The following is a 20,359-nucleotide window of genomic DNA, read 5'->3' on the forward strand; positions in this document are numbered from 1 at the left end:
AGTAGTGCTTTATCAGAGGGTAGTGCTAAGCCTTTATTGTACACACTCAGGCAGAAATGATGTCACACACTTCGACTGAACTCAAACCAATTGTTGTGTATAAAAATATTACTTTGTTGTATTTTATTTTTAGAACCAAGCAAGACTTGGTGCAGGTAAGTAAAATAGTAATTTTCTAGTCAAATAGAGTTGAATGCAGTTGGCTTTGTCAATGTTCAGAAATTGTTAACATTATTTTACAGTTACTTTGCAATTACTTTCTAAATTACTTTGCAGATTACTTTTTATACTCAGTGTGATATGCCTAGCTAGAACACTGGGACATTTCCTAGATAAAAGATAAGTAAGTCAGTTTCCGTAAACACACAGTTTTTTAGGTTTTCATACAATTTCCAACTCCACGCAAAAAAAAATTCACAGAAAAGCAGTCAATGCAATCCTATGGGAGGAAATGGAGTTTACGGTTAAAGGTAAGTACTTGGTTGTGGGAGTTGGGTTTCTGGGGTTAGAACTACTGTTCCCCCAGGGCCATGGATGCAATCAAAGAACACTCTCAGCTGCACTAGGGTGGCCGGTTGCAGAGTGCTGAGGCCCAATGCTATCTAATGGGGGATAAGGGGCCTCAGGTTAGTGGCTGCTCACAGGCACACCACTTGGGTGTGGGAGCAAAGCTCCTCATGTTTAGCTCAGGGCAAAGGGGATCCAAGATAGCACACAAGGTGCACCCACAGAGGCATTGGGGCAGCCGGGTGCGGAGTCAACATCAGGAGCCCTGTTGATTTCAATGGGGAAGCTCCGGTCAGAAAAAACACTGCAGGCTCGGGCACAAAGAGCTTCTGGAGGCGCCCACCGGTGGGAGAGGTAAATTGGGATGTAGTTGGATGCTGGGACACTGTCAATTGGGTCACCCAATGCGTGGGGCATCAGGTGCTGGGGTGTCTTTTGGCGTCAGGTTTTCCTTACCGGCTTCGGTTATGGGAGGTCCTCTAGATAGGGGCTGCAGGTGTCGTTGGGAGACTTGAGGTAGGTCAGGGATCACCAGATCCCAGGTCAGGATCGCTGGAGAGACCTCCTCGTGGTGTTGGGCCACTCGAACTCGGGCCGTGGACGTCAAGTGCAGACTTGCGCATTTGGCCGGAGCCTGAGTCTGTTGGTGAGCCAATCCGGTGCTCATGGGAGACCAAGTCTTGGTAGAATAGGCAGGGCTCCGGGTTCTGGGGGGCTGCAAGACACACTGGGATATTGCTGGAGCAGGTCAAGGTCAGGACAGGCCGGTAGGGCTGGGGCCAAGGCAGTTGGTGTCTTCCTCCTCTTCGCTCAGCATGGCTCTTCGGTCCTTCTTCTTGTCTGAGGAGGCAATATAATATATTGAGCGGCATTTCAGGTAGGTACAGGTTGGGACCAATGGGTCCATTGCTTGGGGTAGCTACAACCCCAATTATGCCACCCTCCAGTGGGAGGGGGCATAAGCCTCACTCTAGTTGGCTGCCCCCCCTCTTCAAGATGGCGGGGACTGAGAGTAGTGCTTCGCCTCGCCTCCCCCACCTGAGAGGTGGGGTTGGCAAAGGTTTTACCACAGATTCTCCCGCCCAAGGTGGGGGTCAGAAACGGTGGGGGCCAGTTGCTGGAAGCAACAAATGGCTGGGTCAGCTCACAAAGGCAGCAAGACTTTGAAGCTTCCCCTTTGTGGACCCTGCTCATCCTGGGGAATGAGGCATGGCACCTCTGCCCAGGATGTGCTTTGTTTCAGGACCCCGAGAGCGGGAGGCTCTCGACCCAGGGGTCCAGAAGCATGTCTGGTATGGCAGCTGGCGAGCAGCCAGTCAGCCAGGACACTAGTGTTAGGTCGTTTTTCAGGGGGAATCTCCAAGATGCCCTCTGAGTGCATTTGGAATTAAATCCCACACTGGCATCAGTATGGGTTTAATGTGTTGAGAAGTTTGATATCACACTTCCCAGATTTGAGTAAAGCCATTATGGGGTTGTGAAGTTGTAATGACTAACTCCCAGACCATATACTCTTTATGGCTTAACTGCACTTACAATGTCTAAGAATGGACTTGGACATTGTAGGGGTACAGGGCTCAGAAACCTGTACCCTCATCAGTAGTATAGTGCACCCAGCTAGAGGGGTGGCTTACCTATGCCATGGCAGTGGATTGTAGGTATAACTTTACTATGCTCAGCACTAAACACACAGCCCATGGCAATGTGTGTGTGTGTGTGTGTGTTAGGGTACAGGGCCTTCAAGGGTGGCACAATATGTGCTGCAGCCCTGAGAGGCCTGCCCTAGTCACAGAGCTCTTGGTACCTGTGGTACATTTTACAAGGGACTTACATGTGGCCAGAGAGCTGCCAATTGGTTGTGCAACAGTACAGTTTTAGGGAAAGAACATAGGCCCTGGGTACCTGGTTGGCAAGAACCCAGAGCACACTTAGTCAAAGAGCATCCTTAAGATGTATTTGGAGCACACTGCAGAATCAGACTTGACAAGGTCAAGCCAAGACCACTAGAATGACAGCACCGCAGACTATCTATGATTTTATCGAGGACCCTCAGAATCACAGATGTTGGATTAAAAGCATACAAGAACAAGTTACTTAACCTTCGTCAATGCTCTGTCTGGTGGATATTCTACCCAACTGCAAATTATTCACCTTTTGAATACTCCCCAGGGCTCAGACATGGACATTTTCAAGCAGTAATCTTGCTAGGTGGTAGGAGCCATTGAGTTACTACGCATTGTTGTCAGTCCACTCCAGAAGTGACGTGCTTAGCTACGTATAAGCCCACCCGTGTGAGCTGGAAGTGGAGGTACTGGCGGTTCTGCAGCACCCCAAGAAATAATCATGCTGGAGTTCAGAAGGTGAATGAGCAATAAAGATGCCGCTAAATGTTGTGTGTGTGTGTGTCCAATCACATTTTCTGCATGTTCAAAGATGAAATATCAAGCTATATCTTCGGACAATTAGCTGCTTATTTGGAAATGGAGTGTACTTTTTTTCTGACTTCAAAGTGAGAGGATGTTGTAAAAGTGATCTAGGGGACTATCCCGCTGGGATACAGGAAACAAAAGGAAAGGCTGTAGCATGCCAGTTTCTTTCGAACATACACCATTTAAATATCAGGAAATCAACTGCAAACACCTTTCAAATTATATCAGCAATTAGGAAAGCACAAATGAAGCACTCTTTGGTAATTCTGAAGGGTGACGTAAACAGATTTTAATAGGATCAAAGGAAATCAAGACACTTTACTTGGTAATGTGCAAATGATATTCACTGAAACTAGATTTCCACACACATTCGTTTTTGTGCTATAAATGTTAACAGTAAAACTGCATGTCTATGCAAATTTAGTGGCCATTTCAACTGAAAATGTGCTGCCTGTAAATGCCAGTGTGCTACCTTCACCAGTGCTCCAAAATGCACCACCAGCTACAAACCACACCCATATCACTCTCCAGCCGATCAGGTATGGCACATTTGCTGCACTTTTTTTTTTGTAGGACGCTTGGATCTTTCACAATCCCTATAACGTCAGTGATATATCATTAATGGCAGCACTCCCACTCTAAAAATTGTTCTAGCACCAAAGGCGCTTATTTCAGTTGCTTTCGAGGGAGCCCACGCCCGAAGACAGAGCCCAAAAGCAGGTCGGTCCAACCAATGTTTGGATCTCTAGACTTGGGACATTTGCTATAGGGAAAAGAGACTAGTTCACAAAATAGAACAGACGTGTGCCAAATATACACAGCACGGCCTCACATAACTTTTCTATCTACTGCAAGGTCACCGAAGGCTCCAGAAAGTCGGTGTGCATCTTGTCTCGTTCCAGAATAGGCTATGAAAGAAGTAGATCAGGGGAGACTGAGAAGCACATTTACCCCCTTGTGCCTTCTCTGGAGTTCCAGAGTGGTGGGATGGGGCTGAGTCCCACTTGGACTTCTTGTGTTTCTTTTATGTTTTAGTGGGAAAGGGACCGTCCTTTCGACCACAACAGGTATGGAGTCTTTGCTTCATGGTCCTGTATGGCCTTTGGGTTGACCTGGGCACACTCGATACAAGCGCTAGAGTCATGTTCCGACCCCAAGCACTAAAGACATACATGGTGGGGATATCTCAAAGACATCTGATTTCAAGAGTCCCTAAAAAGTTTAAACTCTGTAGTTTTGGAAGGTTACATTTCCCTTGCACACTAGAGTTAAACATTTTTTGTGGGAAAAGAATCTTGTTAAAAATAAGAGGTGCTTCTAAATCCACTTCTGGTGGTGTGGAAAATAAGAAACGGACGCCAGAGCACATGGGTTGCACTTATATGTGCACGTCACTTCCGGAACAGAACAACATCGGCAGAGAGCTGCATAATGTTACGTCCCGGCGCAGGGGTACTGTTTGAAAATGTACTCATCCAGTCACGCCTGGGGAGTATTCAAAAGTTAAGGAATCCATCAAAACTACTGGACTGAATTCAACATCAGCTAGTCCCCATTAGGATTCAGACAATTACTCACCCAAAAGGTATACTGATTTTAGTTGGTTTTCAAATGAATGACAAAGGCCTCAACAAATGAGCAAGCGCAGGCCTTGAAGCTGAGGATTTTCTGAAGGATTTCCCCCTTTTTTAGTGAGCGCAGGCTTCTCCTCAACAGGTGGTGTCACTCCCAGGATGTGGGAAGATTCCCTTCAGCTCCGACACTTAAGAGGGCAGGGACGAATCTGACTTGTCCCACAATCAACGATGAAGAGGTTCCTGCAGTGTGCCCCAAAGTAGGCCTGGGAGACAGATTCATAGTTGTAAATGTCCAACCATAAATCTCCACCTGGAGTGGTCAGTACCATATTTGGGTTGTTTATGTCCTCCAGTCAATATCCCAAACAAAAATTATTGCAGTTGTGTTTTCAGTATGTCTAGCTTAGTTGGGCTACTGCCTCTGTGTCCCTGCTTTTTCTTATGCCACTTCTTGGTTTTGAGGAATGGGGACTAATGTGGGTCCCGACACTGGTGGAGGCCAGTCCTTGTGCTTATTCCTGCAACAAAGCTTTTCCTTCACTGGCTATGTTGCACTCTCCTTCCACTTCAGGAGGTGGGCTCAACTGCAATAGTGGAGGGGTCAGGAGGCGGGTATGCCTGGCTAGGTGCCAAGACCAAGACTTACACTATCCACAGGAAGAGCTGATCACTCCGCCTCAGTGTCTTCAGCATCAATGAACCAAATGCAGGGTCGGTCAAAGACCTGTGTTTAGAGTGGGAGACTTGCTCACCCTGTTTAGGCAAAAGATCTGCTGAACTGTGCCCAAAATGACAGACTTGGGACTTCCCAGCTGACATAGGGAGGCATGCTCAACTCAACAGTGCATTTGAGTCTCCTGAGAGAGGTAGAGTTTGACCCATGAAGGTCTCTCAGTTGCCATGAGCTTCACACTACTTCTTTGACAAAAGGATCTGATTAAAACGAGCCTCGCTGGAAATAATCTGGGATCTGAAAAACCAACTCCCCAATGTTACTTACAGCACATTCTTAGAGCCTTTCATTATGAGCCCCACATGGGAGGGTCCCTAGCATGATGTCTCGTTACGCCACAGACGTAACAAGTCATCTTGCAAGCTCGTCAACTTGCCCAGTGGCTAAGACCTACCTCCTCAATCTTTATCCCAATGAGGAAACCCGTACTATACAAGTAAGCCATTTTTAACACAGTGGGAGCAGGGTCCGAAGCACAGAAAATGGAGGTTACATGGGGCAGAAGCTACAACCATTTGGATATACAACATGTATGGCTGCATTAAATACACCAGACAAAACAAGATTTATATGATAAAGGGATAAGAACAAAGATCAACGTGTAGAAGTAACTTGATGATCGGAAGAAAACCAGGACCCAATCAACAACACTTGGCAGAAAAAGAACTAGTAAGGTCATGCATATACGTGGGGGTGTGATGGGGTGTACCACCTATGACACACACTTGCTTGTGCAATACCACCACATAAAACACTGATTTAACAGCTATCAATTGTTTTGATAACAGGCTAAACAAAAGAATGAGAAACATCCAAATCGAAAAAGTTCTAGAGAGATTTGCTCTAGAGAATTCACATGTTTAGGGTATAAATAAATACTTTAGGGTTCATAGGAATTTGTAGGAGAGACAACTAAACCGGGAAGTGAGTGGAAGTTAACATATGACGATTCAGGATTGTTTTTTCAAATTATAGCGAGAACAACAATGAAAAGCAGAAACAAAATACACTATGATCCCCGCAAAAAAACTCAACACAATGTCATACCTCTTAAAAAGTAAGACTGAGGTGATTTATTAATTTTGTTAAGAACACTCATACAAAGCACAGTAAAAGGCCACAGACCAGTAGATAAAATGTGGGTTCTTGACACTTTACAAATGTTGCTACAGTACTACCGATAAAACAGACTCCCAAGCTGGTTAGAATTGCAAGCACTTCTACCAGCAAGTGAATTCACCCGTCGGTTTTAGAATGTAATAAAGCTTTTAGTAGTTTCTTGATTCAAATAACACCAGTTTCAAAAAAGAACTTGTACCTGTAAAAATGCACGGATTAGGAAAATGTGATGAGAGTATTCTGGTTAGGCATTGCTCTCAAACCATTGGATTGGTCTGTGGAATGGACCATATGAATCGGTCGTAATCTTATACTGTATAGTAGTATACCTTCAGTCATCACTTAAAATTTATACAGGTTATTATCATTATCTGTAAATATACAATATAAACAAATCTGTACATTCATGGCAAATAGCTTTGTTCTCCAAAACAGTAGGCAACTCATTAGCTTAAGACACCTTTGCCTGAAAAAACAAAAAGGCACATCTGAATAAGATGCATGCTTTAATGCTAATTTCTGTTTCAATCACTGGGCTAGGTAGTCCTTGTTCAAAAAAGTTGTCAAAAACAACCAAACATAGTGCATTTTGACATCTTCGTTTTATTTCTCAATCCACTTGTGTTGTTTTCTGTTCAGCAGCACATTGATGGAGCTGTTAAGACATGGCCTGACAAGTCTGAGTATGGCGCACCACCCATTCACAGACCTCCTGGATTTATAGAAAAGCGGGTGGTGAGTGGCCACAGAAGGTCGAAATCTGTAACGCACCATGTGTTAACGCCTGTGTAATCCACCATTCAGAAAGGCCACTCGTGCTCACATTAGAAAAATTCAACAAACGCACCTTATTTTGCTCAGTGCAATTAACTGATGTCAGTTCAAATTTAGTGTAGTTTACAGTGCAAAGTGTACATTATTTATACTGGCAAAACGGTGGGCACTGAGGATCCGAGAAGAGGCAATGCTGCTGATCACCTGAGGGTCATATGCTGTTGGACTGCTCCAATCATGTAGTGTATGACTCGTTTCCAATGATTTTCCATCTGTTTTTGATGAACTGCACTTTAAGCGCTTTCTTTGTTAAAGTATTATAATACATTTCCTTTTACAATGAATAAATAAAAATGGGAACATTTTGCGTTGTATTCCAGTGTCAAAGACTATTATGGCTGTGGTCATTGAGGAGCCTCTGTGTGCTCAAGCAGAGCAAGTCTGTGTAAAGGAGGATGAGAAAGTTCCCTCTTGTAAGTCTTTGGTGGCAGTTTTGGTAACTGAGGGTTAGAATTCTGCCTAGGTGGGACTGGTGGAGCTTGGGGATGAGCAAGATTGTTGTGGCTAGTGCTAAGCACACAGCAGCGACGCAGCACTCTGGGAGATGGAGTACTTGGGGGTGTGTTCGGCGAGTTGGGGCAAGTGCTGGTTTCCCTGAACCAGTCCTGATCTCTGTGATGACGGCCACCTGGAGGCGGCTGTAGGTTCAAAGGACAGTTTATAAAGTGTTCTGGAGGCCTCAGTGGTACTGGAGGAGGAGTGTCTGGAATAGGGTCCCTTGGAGGTGGTGGAGGTGGGCTGTGCAATGGTCCATCAAAGGCAGAGCTGTAAGAAGGAACTCTGGGTTGTATCTTTGGAGGCGGAGGTTGTCTAGGCGGAATTGCAGGTGGGTCATCATCTGACCTGGAATTTCCCTGAAATGGAAAAAGGAAAATTATGGGACAGTGAAGATCTTCACAAATAAGCACACTGTATTAACCTCTCATAACCAGGTGTGAATTAGTAAACAACAAATTTGCAAACTAGCAAACCTAAAACAAACGAATAACAGATTTTCATTACTAATTAAAGTACAATTTGCATACAGATTTGTAAAGAATACTGACAAGCTCATACCACATGTTTATTACATACATATTCAGTGAAAAGGGCCATATATACTTTTAGTTGCTCCAAGTGTCTTGGCAAATTTGTTGTGCAAATTTGTATAATCCCTCCCAGATCTGCAAATCTAGTAGCCCAATAAAGGTATTTCTTTTCCAGACCAAATATAACTTCCTTAATTTCTATTCTGACACACTTCTTGTTACAATGCAAGACAACTGACAAGCAGCAGTTCAATCTGTATTGCCCATTTAGTGACTTCGGCAGCATTCAATAGAGTTATCTATTGACTACTGTGTCAACAACTGTCAAATGCCTCCACTGTTGTTGACAGCCATAACAGGATGGTAAAACACCAATTGGGCCTGCATATGGGTAGGCTAGCGGGCACAGGAGTCCAAACTAATTGAGTCCAGCAGAGCCCAGAAGCAAGGCCCTGGTCAATCTGTTTTTCTGTGTGTATACCTCAGGTTCTCTCTCCGCACAGATGCTAAAAAGGTCCCAAACAGCTATCGTTTTGTTCCGCGTACATAACAATAGGCTGTTAGATAGGACAGTAGTGGGTCTACAGCGATTCCTGAATGAACTACTACACTAGAACACTGAAAACACCCTTACGTTAACATTAACAAAAATCCTGATTTTTAGCTGAAAATGATGACACTTTCAACAGGCCAAAGGAATGTGAAGGTCGTTTCAGGGTATACCTATTTTATTTCAAAATTGGCATGCCTAGGATGGCCAGAGATAGGTGCTGTTCAAACTACTACTCAAACTCTTTGAGGTCCAGAGCCGCAGCTCTCATATACGCCTTTACTCGTCAAGGTTCAACCCTAGCCTGTTTGACAACTGACTAAATATTGAAATTAATGTACACTAAATACAACCAAGCATGAACATATGGAAGGCACATTTTCCTTGAATGGCTGTTCACAAGCCTGGATATTATGATTTTAACCCCACTGTGTAGCTTCTTCCATCTTTCAAACACAGCCAGTCAAGCACATATTTGACTGGATTTTGAACTGGTTCAACTGCAGTCATCGTCAAAGATACTTTCCTAGAGTGTATGTTTTGCTCAGCTGCAGATCAAGAATCTATCTTCATCACTGCAAAAAATATATTATTTTCCCCTTGAGGAAAGACCAAAGAGAAGGCTTTCTTCTTTCTAGCATACCTCAGGTCTCGGTGAAGGCCCTTAAGATGTTCTGGAAAAATGTATTGCTTCCATGGTAGTTCTAGGCTTTATTTGTGGTTTCAAAAGGCAAAAACCTTAGCCAAGCTTCATTTGTTAAAAAGAAATGTGTCGGACCCTTGTCAGCTTTTTGCTGCTGCTCTATGATGGGAGAACTGCAACTAACTCCCAAAATTAATAGCATCGTGTAGCTGTCTTTCCAGCAAGAACACAAGAGTAGGCAGATTATTTTTCTGTTTCCTATTTAAGACTCAGTAGTTGTCAAAGCTTTTCAGACACAAAGGTACAAGATTGCACATAATTACAGCCAGAACAAACACCACTTGTTTGCTCGAAAATGGTCAATAGAAAAGATGAGGATTATTCGAGATACTGCAAAAAGATAATTGCACAGGAATGTAGGTCTGTCCTTATGAATGGCATGCAGTGCTGAGCAAATAGCTTTGAAATCAATTTAGATGGGCACAATTGGCCAACAGAACTATTTGAGAACTTACGTTAGGTTAGGTAGTCTCTTACCTTGCATAAATGAAAATAAACTGACTGCAGATATTTAGGGAGACTCCGATAAATTACACTGATGTAATCTAAGTGTCATGATAGATTGGATATGTATGATGCAGCTAGATAAGGGAAACATTTGAAGGTTATAAAAATAGTCCTTAGTCATTTTTGCATGTGCTTTTAAACTCTGAGGAAAGGAATTAAAACATGGCGAGGAGTCAAAAAGGATTGGCTGTTAGCAGATTCAACTACAGTGCAACTTTACTTTAGTATTTCAAGCCAGCACCTATTACTATGATTCCTGATTAAGACTGCTAATGGACCAGTTAATTTTGGCTTCACAGGAAGATGGAGAGAGTTACCAGAACATGGTGTTTCAGGATAAATATAAAATGCTTTGCTCTGGGTACTGAGATTGCGGGAGCCTAATATAGGGTGGGCAAGATAGAATCAATAAAGTTACTAAGAATAATAGAGACATAGTCTAAAAAAATATATTACGTTTTTTGAAATGTCAATACACGTATGCCACTGGTCCCTAGATGTATAAAAAATACAACACAAAATCCATGTACAAAGTACCAGACAAAGCCAAGACTTTTACTAGGTCTGTAAGAATAGGTGAAATGAGAATAATAAACTTGAGTACATGACCCTCAGTTGACTACTGCAACTTGTGTTAACTTGCATGTCTTTCTTCAGGTAGGATTTATAAACCATCATGACAGCCTATATTTACAAGACCACCCTGTCTCCCTCCAAGCAATCTTCCATCCATATATTTTAAGAATGATAGTTGTTACTTTCATATCTCGGTGTGACCAATACATTGAGGCCAGCTAAGAGTGAGTAGGAAAGACTATGCCAAGAAGACACATGCAAGCAAGAGAACAAAACAATTCACATTATAAGTTGGTTTTCATTTAGAGCACACAAGGCTCAACATGGTTAACTACAAACATCAACTGCAGAGTAGGTAGTAAAGTGGTGGCATACCTTTGCGTTTGAAGTATCCTGATCAAACTTTTTACGAGGTGGAAGAGGTGGAGGAACCAGAGGCTCTTCACTCAAACGATGTAAGCTACCACAGGAACTGAAGAAAGATTCTAAAAAGTACACATTGTAAAACTTTATGAATACTGTCCTAGTGCCTCTGAGACAATACATGTATCCTTACAAGAAACTTTATTTAAAACTAGGATTCAAATAAACAATGGTTTGTAATACCAGAGCACGACTGGAACAAGAAATGTATCAAAGCCCTGGGTGCCTTAAACTATCAGATTGAAACACTCATTGCCACAGACAGAAGCACTGATATCACCAATCCGATGAGAATATAATCAATCCCTGGAGCGATGTACCTGCTTTTAAGCAGAGATATGTGCAGAAAGTTCCTAATGCAAAGATATGCAGAGGTTGTAAATTTCCATAAATTCTCTGAAGATGAAATTTCCCCCCATAAAACCTTTCTTTTGCTTGAGAAATTTCATGCGATTTTAATGGGTTTTTACCACATACCTTTTTACAACGTCATCAACATTGTGATCTTCCCGAAACGGGAGATGTTTAAAAAGCATCCTAAATTTGGCAAGTCGAACATTAAACTAAGTTTCATACCATGGGTCGAGCAGAGAACGAACCCCCAGTTACTACATTTGCGAATACAATTTTTGCAGGATTTAAACATGCTTTAAATATAATTGTTATTTTAACAAATAGTTACATACTGAATGAGAACATACATAAAGACATTACATATTAAATTAAACCCAATCAAGTAGTTCTCGAGTCACAAGTATGCTTTAGTAATTGAAAATACAAATGTAAAAGTCATGACAAATAAAAAGCAGGTGTACCTTAAATGAGTAATCTGTCTAATTCCCATACTAGTTATAGTTGTCTGCAATCTTCCGTTTATTTTATTTTTACGACATTTAGAGCTCAAAATATTCATAGAGTACTAAGGTATCTCTGCCACATTTGTGTCTTTTCTCCCTAATTGATATTAGTGTTCCCAAAACAATTTGCTTTTGGTTTGGTTTCATTCCGTTTCCAAAACAGCCAAATACGGCAAAATCTAATCTTGACAGAGAGTTTTCCACAGGAAATTTTCTGCTGCTTTTAGAAGGGCGACTGAATGAAGATATCCCTGCTTGATGAAGAGGCTGAAAGATCAACCTGCTAAACTACTATCTGTGTGTAGCATAGCGTAACCTGCGAGAGTGACCATCGAGATCTTTTTTTTCCACCTTTAGAATGTAATTAATAGGGTAGATTATCCATAGAACTACCAGCCTCCACAGCAGAACTAAGTGGCAATGGCAATGAGACTATCCCTCCTAATTTTGTCTTCGAGTTCTCTGTAAAATATGGACAATTCTTTCCTGCAGAAGGAATGACGTAATTCCCATACATACTGCTTTCAATGCAAGACGACTGATATGGAGCATCACATTCTGAGCTTATCACTGTTAGGGGGTGGCAGATCATGGCTGCGAGCTCCGTAGCCATATAGGTCTCACTGTTATCCGAGGAGCCGGTGGGTGACCTCCTAATAGTTTCTGAAAATAATTTTTTGTTTGAATGTGGCTCTCATAATTGGTAAGTCCCACCGGACAGAGAAATGTGTTGGAATACTCTTAGAGGAAAACATTTGGAAGTAGGGGACCATGTTACCTCATAAAAAACATACAACAGAATGAGGCCTCAAAATGAAAAGGGGTATGGATTTGTTATGTAAAAAAAGGAAGGGAGGCCTCCTTTGTGTGATGATAAGGGACAAGGAGAACTAGGTTGGAAGCACAATGAAAGTCCCTGGGACACACAGTCACTGTGGAACCCTAATGTAGTTCACATGTACCAAAAGCTGCCACCCAATACCAGATTATGCCTTCGAGATTGTGCCCTTTCAATAAAGTTATAAAGCAGAAATAAGAACCTTAAATGTTGTTTTTGTCATAAGAAGTATACAATTTATTACAATTTTACAAAGGTTAAAAACATTTTTATGCACAAATAAAAAACATTAAAATATCACAATTTAATTAAAAACAATGAATATAAGGAGTCACAGTTTGTTTTCGTTGTCGACGCTGCATTTCGGTGAATCTGTGATAACACCTTCCTCAGGACAAACAAATTCTGTGTGTGATTTCTTCAGCTTCCTCTTCTATTCAATTTAGAGGAAATTTCTCATGCATAATATTGGTGTGTATCGCTTCTGGTTTCTTAATTTCCAGGTAGCAATGCCTGTTTGTATTCAAAGCTCTATGTTGTAGAGGTTACCGGAGGGGGGCCACCGTATTGAATGGGGGGACCACTATACTAGGGATTGTTAATAATCCTTCCTTCTTAGTTTAAAGGCGCCACTGGATGTCTTCAATTATATCCGCAGCATTGGGTGATATTATTGACGGTTGCTTTAGAATTCAACCTTTTGGTTTCTAACCGGCCTCCCTGCTCCCCTCATGGTCCTGTCTGCATCTGCTCGCTTGCACGATCAGCCAAAATCGCCTTTGCGCCCTGGGTCCGTTCCCACCGCAGTCTCAAGCTCCCTCAGACGGCTTTCTACCTCACAGAGTGTTTTATGAGTTTCTTGTCTGGCTCCCACCAGCCGACCAATCGCGGCTCCCCTTACCACAGCCTTCATTGCATCCCACACTACCAAGTTCGAGGACGCAGAGTCCCAGTTTTCTCTGAAGTAGTCAGGTAAAGTGTCCTCAAGGTGAGTGCGAAACGGGCCGTTCTCAAGCAATGAGGGGTTGAGCCTCCAGGTGGATACTGGTGAGGGTATCTTTCCCCAGTGTAGATCAAGTGTTAGCGGTCTATGGTCCGAAAATGTTTTGGCAAGGTAGGCTGAGGGCGTACATTTTGCCATCAAGGAGTTGGTGCAAACGAATCTGTCTAGGCGGGTGTGTAGGTTATGTAGTGGGGAGTAGTATGAGTATTCTTTGTGTGTTGGGTGTAGTGTGCGCCACACGTCTATTATTCCCCATCCCTGAAGCCATGTGCCAAATGAGTCAGACAGTTTATGTACCCCTGTCGCCTGGAGGGGAGGGTGCGATCTATCCAGATCTACATCTAGTATCATTTTCCAGTCTCCCCCCAAAATCCAGGGGATGTCTATCCAATCTGCCAAGGCTCGGCTAACAGTTGTAAGGAATCTGTCCTGGTCGAAGTTCGGGGCATAAATACTACCCAGGACTATCATTATACCATCAAGTGTGCCCTTTACCAAAATGTAGCGCCCTTGATTGTCCACTTTCTTTTCCAGTTCCACGAAGGGGGTACCACAGCGCACCCATATCGTGGCCCCCCTGGAGAAGGCAGAGTACGTTGTGGAAAATACGGTTCCCCTCCATTTCTTTCGTAATGTGTGCACCTCGGACTGTGTCAGGTGGGATTCCTGTAGGAATACTATGTGTGCTCTCTGGCGAATCAAGAAGGCGTGTACTCTATGCCGCTTCTGTATCGCCCCTAGCCCTCTCACATTCCACGTAACCAGCCTATACTTCCCTTGCTCTTCAGCCATATCCGAATACAGATGTCATAGGGGGTAACATTACGTATTGAAGTATGTACATCGTCCGTGTTAGCCTGAAGACGGTTCCCTCCCTTCCCCAATCCCCAACTCTGGAGGCGCAGCCTCGGAACCTTGCTGTGCCAAACATGAAACTGTAAAACGTAATCAAACAATTTGTGGTGCATACGCTCTTGGGGGATCGGCTAAGCTTGAGCCATATCCAATGGGCCATACTTATCTATGTCGTCGACTCAACGGCGCCGCTGGGAGAATTATTGTTTAACCATCCATTGCTGTTGTTCGTTTCTTGGGAGGGGGGACATTACCCCTGCTTACACAGCGTTACATTCCTGTGATGTACAGGGGTGTGGGGTGTGTGAGGTCTACACGTCAGGACAGTACATAGAGGGCACAACTAGTCTATCCCAGGTTTCACCAATCAGTATATAAACACATTCATGCACCCCGTCTATAGGACCCCCTCCCTTTCCATGGCCTGGCCGTGCATTCAGTTTACAATAAAGAAAAAGAATATCAGTTTGACCTAACGATTCAGAACTCATCCATATTAGTCGTTATTCCTGGGCATTGTCCAGAAGTTCATCAGCTGCTCTGGGTGTCACAGTCGGGGACAGCACCATACTGTTTTCTGAGTCTGAATGTACAGTGCTGTCTTCGGTGTCCGTATTTATTTGTCCACGTTCCTCTCTGAAGGAGCCCACCATCGCAATAGCATCGTCCTGTCCTTGTTTCTGTTGATGAGCAGAAGGCTTATGCCGTTTCGGTTCCACACTACGTGCACCTGACCTGTTCTCCGCGTGGTCCGCTCCATCCTTGGAACTGCTGGCCGATGAGCCCTGGGTTGGGTTCAGGCCCTCCTCGATGCCCATCACTTTCAGCCACTCTTCTACGTCCGTGGGGCTGTCGAAGAAGTGAGTTTTGTTGTCGTGGATCACTTTGAGGCGTGCAGGAAACAACAGGGCGTAACGGAGTTTGGCTCTCTGGAGTCTCTTTTTAATCTCGTAGTAGGAGGACCTCTGCTTCTGTACTAGATTGGTGTAATCCGGGTAGAGTGAGATACGTTTGTCTTCGTATTCTATGACAGATTTCATCCGGGCCTGTCTAAGCAGCGTGTCCCTATCTCGATAGTTGAGAATCCTCAGCATCAGGGGTTGTGGTGGTTGGCCCGGTCTCGGTCGGCCGGTAGGGATCCTGTGCGCTCTCTCCACACAGAAGTACGGTGACAGTCCCTCTGCAGCTACATTATCTCGGAACCATTGCTCCATAAATTCCGTCGCGTGGGGCCCCTCACTGCGTTCCGGCAGTCCAATGACGCGGATGTTATTGCGTCGATTGCGTCCTTCCGCATCCTCCACCCGTTCTATAAGAGTTTTTATCTGATGTTGGATTTGTTGGATGGAGTTTGTATGTTCCGCCACCGCCGGGGTGAAGTCCGCCAGCGTCAGCCCTTGGTCTTTGACTTTGTCCGTCAGTTTATCATGGTCGGCGTTAAGCAGTGAGAGATTAGTAGTAAGGGTGCCCATTTGCGTCTCCATCGCAGCCCTAGAATCTCTGATTTCTTTGAGTATCAGATCCAGTTTGTCCCCCTGGTGGTCTTCTGAGAGGGTAGAGGTCAGTGTTAGAGGTGTGGAGCCACCCAGGTTCGCATCAGGAGTAGGCCCCGCAGTTGTTCCATCCTTGCCGTACGCTACCTTTGTACCTTTTCGTACCATGGTGGCTGTCGCAGGGCAGAATCCTATCATCTCCCGTGTCTCTCCTACTCGGGCTTCTGTCGCCGCCCTGCAGTCTCCCCAGTCTTCAATAGGCAGGTAGCTTTACGAAGGTCTCGGGTATGGCACTATTGTACGTGGAGGCGCAGGCCGCACTCACGTCTGTCCACCTCAGTGGGGCGGCAGGGACCAGTGCACAGGTTGGACAAACAGATTCCGCCGCTACCCAAACACCAGGGAGGGCGATTTTATATTCTCCGCCCAAGGTAGCAATTGCGGTCTTCTTCGCGCCTTCAAGCGGCCACTGGGGCCCGTTCCCGCGTCTTCACTATATTTGGCGCCGGCCGGCCGCCTTCTCAACCCTCCAGCACAGCGCGGTTCTAGGCCGACAGTTCTCTTCCGTCCGTCACCCCCTCCTTACCCAGGGCAATGGCAGTAGTCCTTCACTGTGTCATCAGCCTCAGCCTAGGCCGCCGATCCTGGTATCGTTCTGCCGATCTGGCCCTCCAGCAGCTGAAGTACCATCGGGGGGGGGGGAGAGGAGGGAGAAAGCAGATGGGGTCAGCGCGGCGCCTTCCTCGGTGTCCCCGCGCCTTCCCCACTCAGTGGCAGTCTCCCGGGTCCCTTCCCAGGACGTCGGTGCAGCGCAGGTCCGGGGTCCCGCAGACAGAGCACCCTCTCGTGCACCAGCTCTGCTTTCCAGGTGGACCTTTCCAAGCCCCCGAAATCGTGCAGGAAGGGGGTGCCGGGGGGGGGGGGGGCTGGTTATCTTTGTTTTCGCTCCTCGGCCCTGTTATCAGTCAGGCCGTTCCCCAGGCAGTGGCGTCCAGGCGGTTCACCGGCAACTCGGCAGGCGGCGTTCCCGCGATCCGGGCACAGTCCGCACTCGAGTCCCCGGCTCGCGGCACGGGTCCAGGCCTCAGACCACCTCCGTCGGCTCACCAGGCACTCGTGTCACCTAGGGCTTTAGAAACGCCGTCGAGGTGAGCAGGTCACCACAGGAGCAGGATCCGATCTTCGGTGGCACAGGGCGGCCCCCTGAAACGGCGTTCAGGATAAATTTACCCCCGGCGGCACCGGAGCTCTAGCAGCCTCCATCCGCCATGTTGGCTTGCTAGCCACGCCCCCCCTCTGCACAGACTGTAAAGCAGTCCCTCCCTAAAAAAACAGTGGCTATCCTGTGGGTGTTGCAGTCGTTTCAAAGAGAGTACGGAGCACTACCTGTCCTACATTGGCTTGTTGGCATGCTACAATGTCCACTCAATAATGCTTAGTGAAAGTATATGGCATAGACCTTGTAGCTGCCTTACAAATATCCGCTATTGGGATATTGCCCAGGAAAGCTGTGGAAGCCTCTATCTTATGAGTAGTGTGTGCTCTAGGGGTTGTTGGAAAAGTCCTTCTAGCTTTAGAATAATATGCTTGAATGCATTTAACTATCCATCTTGAAATGCATGTTTTAGATATGGGTTTTCCGGTGTGAGGGGGGGGGAAAATAACAAAGAGTTGTTTAGATTCATGGAACTTAATTTAGTTCTGTCAATAAAATACATTAGAGCTCTTTTGACACTTAGTGTATGGATTGCTCTCCCTGCAACTGAATCAGGTTGTGGAAAGAAAACAGGTACCTCAACTGATTGATTGAGGTGAAAAGGTGAAACAACTTTTGGAAGGAATTTTGGGTTGCTTTTAAGGACCACCCTATCTATCTCTATCTAGCAGGAAAAGGGCTTTTCCAAAGTTAATGCCTGGAGCTCACCCACACGTCTAAGTGAGGTAATGGCTACTAAAAAAGCAACTTTCCAAAACAAGAATTGTAGAGAGCAATTGTGTAGTGTAGTGGTTCAAATGGTGTGCCCATAAATCTGGTGAGCACTATGTTGAGATTTCATGATGGTGCAGGTGGAACGTTTGGTGGAATTTCTCATTTAAGGCCTTCCATGAATGCCTTAATAACTGGTACTTGAACAAGGACAAATGTTGCTGGTTTTGTAGATAGGCAGCGACTGCGGCTAGATATAAAAGTATGGAGGTATAAGTGAGGCCTGAGGTTTGTAAATGAGGAAGGTAACAACAGTAATTTGTTTACTGCAGCAGTAGAACGCAAATCTCTACAACTTTGTTGTGTAACATGCTCTAGTTGTAGGTGTATGTGCTTCTTTAAGAATGGTCAGACATTTAGGGGGAAGATTAAGATATTCAAACTCTTTGACCTCAGGAACCAAATCGCAAGATTGAGCTCCTTTGGATTTGGGTGCCTGATTTCTCCATGGTTCTGAGTGAGAAAGTCCAGGTTGATAGTAAACTTCTGATGGGGAACAACTGAGAATTTGAGCAGTGTAGTGAACCAGGGTTGGGGAGCCCAAGTGGGAGCTACTAGAATGAGGGTGAGAGACATTTGCCTGAGTCTTCGAACCACAAATGGAACAAGTGGGAAAGGTGGAAAAGCGTAGGGAAATCCCCCTGACCAGTTCATCCATGAGCATTTTCCTTTGGATAGTGAGAGTGGGAACCTGGAGGCGAAGTTTGGGAATTTCGTGCTGTCTGCAGTTAGGAATGGGTCTGTTTGTGGAAACCCGGTCTTGTGAAAGTATAAGAGAAGGACTTGTGGGTGGGGTTCCCACTTGTGGCCTTGTTGCTGTATCCTGCTGAGAAGGTTGGCAAAGTCGTTGTCCATTCCTGGGAAGTGTTGCGTCAGCAGATGGATGTTGCGACGTATTGCCTAAAGCCAAATCGTCTGAGATAGGGGTGATACCTGTAGAGAGTGTGTCCCCCCTCTTTTTGTAAATAGCACATTTATTTTATTTATTTATTTTTAGAGCTTTCTATAGCGCGTACCAGACCCAAAGTTGGGTATTAGAGCGCTTTACATAAAGAGTAAAACATAATAGTGAAAAACATAGCATAAAAGTAGCAGCATATAGGAAAAGGGTCAGAATGAATAGTAGCAGTGGGAATTGTTCTGAAACAATAAAAACAAGATTGAGTTTGTGTTGTTCTTCGCTTCGTGGTCTCATTAACTCGAGAGTAGAGGAATTTAGGAGGTTGTATAGCTGGGTTTGTAATTGTGTAGATTTAAGGTAGGAATTTGCTCATCAAGAATAATTGTGCTTCCATTTTCAAGAGAGGCGTACAGGAGATTTTTCTGATGTATGGAGGACGCAAACTCCATATTCTTGGTGCCGCTCCGGAAAATGCTCTGTTGGAGGTTTTAGAGTGTTGAAACGTGAGGGTTTCAGAAATAGATTGTCTGCGCTCCTATAGTGTCTGTTTCCTCCCGATAAGGTACGTTTTTGGGCTAGGTACTGGGGGATGTTGTGATGTAGCTCCTTGTGAGTGAAGCAAGCCATCTTTAGAAGGCTTCAAGCTTCATAGGGTAGCCAGTTGAATGCCTTCAGGTGTGGTGATATGTGGTCATATTTCCCAGATCATGTTATGAGTCTTGCTGCGGCATTGAGGCAGGCTTTTAGAGGAGCGGTAGAGATTTTGAGAAGCCCTGAGAGGGTTTTGCATCAGTATTCCAGCCTCGAGATGACTAAGGACTGAACTGCAGTTTTGAGGTCCGATTTCTCGACAAATGGCTTAATTTTTCTGAGATAGCTGAGGTGGAACCAGGCGTTTTAAGCCAACAGGTTGATATGACTATGCATGTTAAGGTTCTTATCCAGTGTGATTCCAAGTGATAAGGTGGGAGTCTACCAGAGTCGGCGTGCAGTTCAGAGCAGTGACCATTTTGATCCACTCCTTTGTCACTATGGTGTTATTAGGTGGGGAGATTAGAAGAAATTCTGTTTTTTGTGAGTTGAGCTTGAGGAAATTGGTCGTTAGCCATTGGATGGTCTTTTCAAGAGCTAGATTCATTGTCTTTATCTCTTCAGTGGAGGAGATCTTGATGTACAGTTGGGTGTCGTCTGCGTACATGTGGAAGGAGATGTTCGCCTTCTGTAGTAGATCGGTAAGATGTTTGACATATAGGTTGAATAGCGTGGGGGATAGGGTAGAGCCTTGTGGAACTCCTAGTTAGTTAGTTGAGGAAGCTGAAAGATTTTTGTTGATCATGTTCGATTGTGTTCTGTTTTCCAGGAAGGATTTGAACCATTGAAGGACTTTCCCAGATAAACCCATCCTGTATTCTAGTCTTCTTAGTAGTTTGTCGTGATTG

At 44.8% G+C, this 20,359-nt stretch overlaps 1 protein-coding gene across 1 annotated transcript in view; it reads right to left on the reverse strand.

The window, feature by feature from the left end:
• Positions 1 to 6,292: 6,292 nt before the first annotated feature.
• Positions 6,293 to 20,359, reverse strand: part of SOS2 (SOS Ras/Rho guanine nucleotide exchange factor 2) — a 372,731-nt gene continuing 358,664 nt past the window's right edge. Inside the window, exons 22-23 of the mRNA XM_086937294.1 lie at positions 10,939 to 11,048; positions 6,293 to 8,053 (exon numbers count right to left, since the gene is read on the reverse strand). Coding sequence (XP_086793420.1) covers positions 7,544 to 8,053; positions 10,939 to 11,048 — 620 coding nt within the window. The 3' untranslated portion in view covers positions 6,293 to 7,543. The remainder of the gene's footprint in view (positions 8,054 to 10,938; positions 11,049 to 20,359) is intronic.

The sequence above is a fragment of the Lissotriton vulgaris genome, chromosome 9 (assembly GCF_964263255.1).
Source record: "Lissotriton vulgaris chromosome 9, aLisVul1.2, whole genome shotgun sequence".
In the NCBI taxonomy this organism is placed as follows: domain Eukaryota; kingdom Metazoa; phylum Chordata; class Amphibia; order Caudata; family Salamandridae; genus Lissotriton; species Lissotriton vulgaris.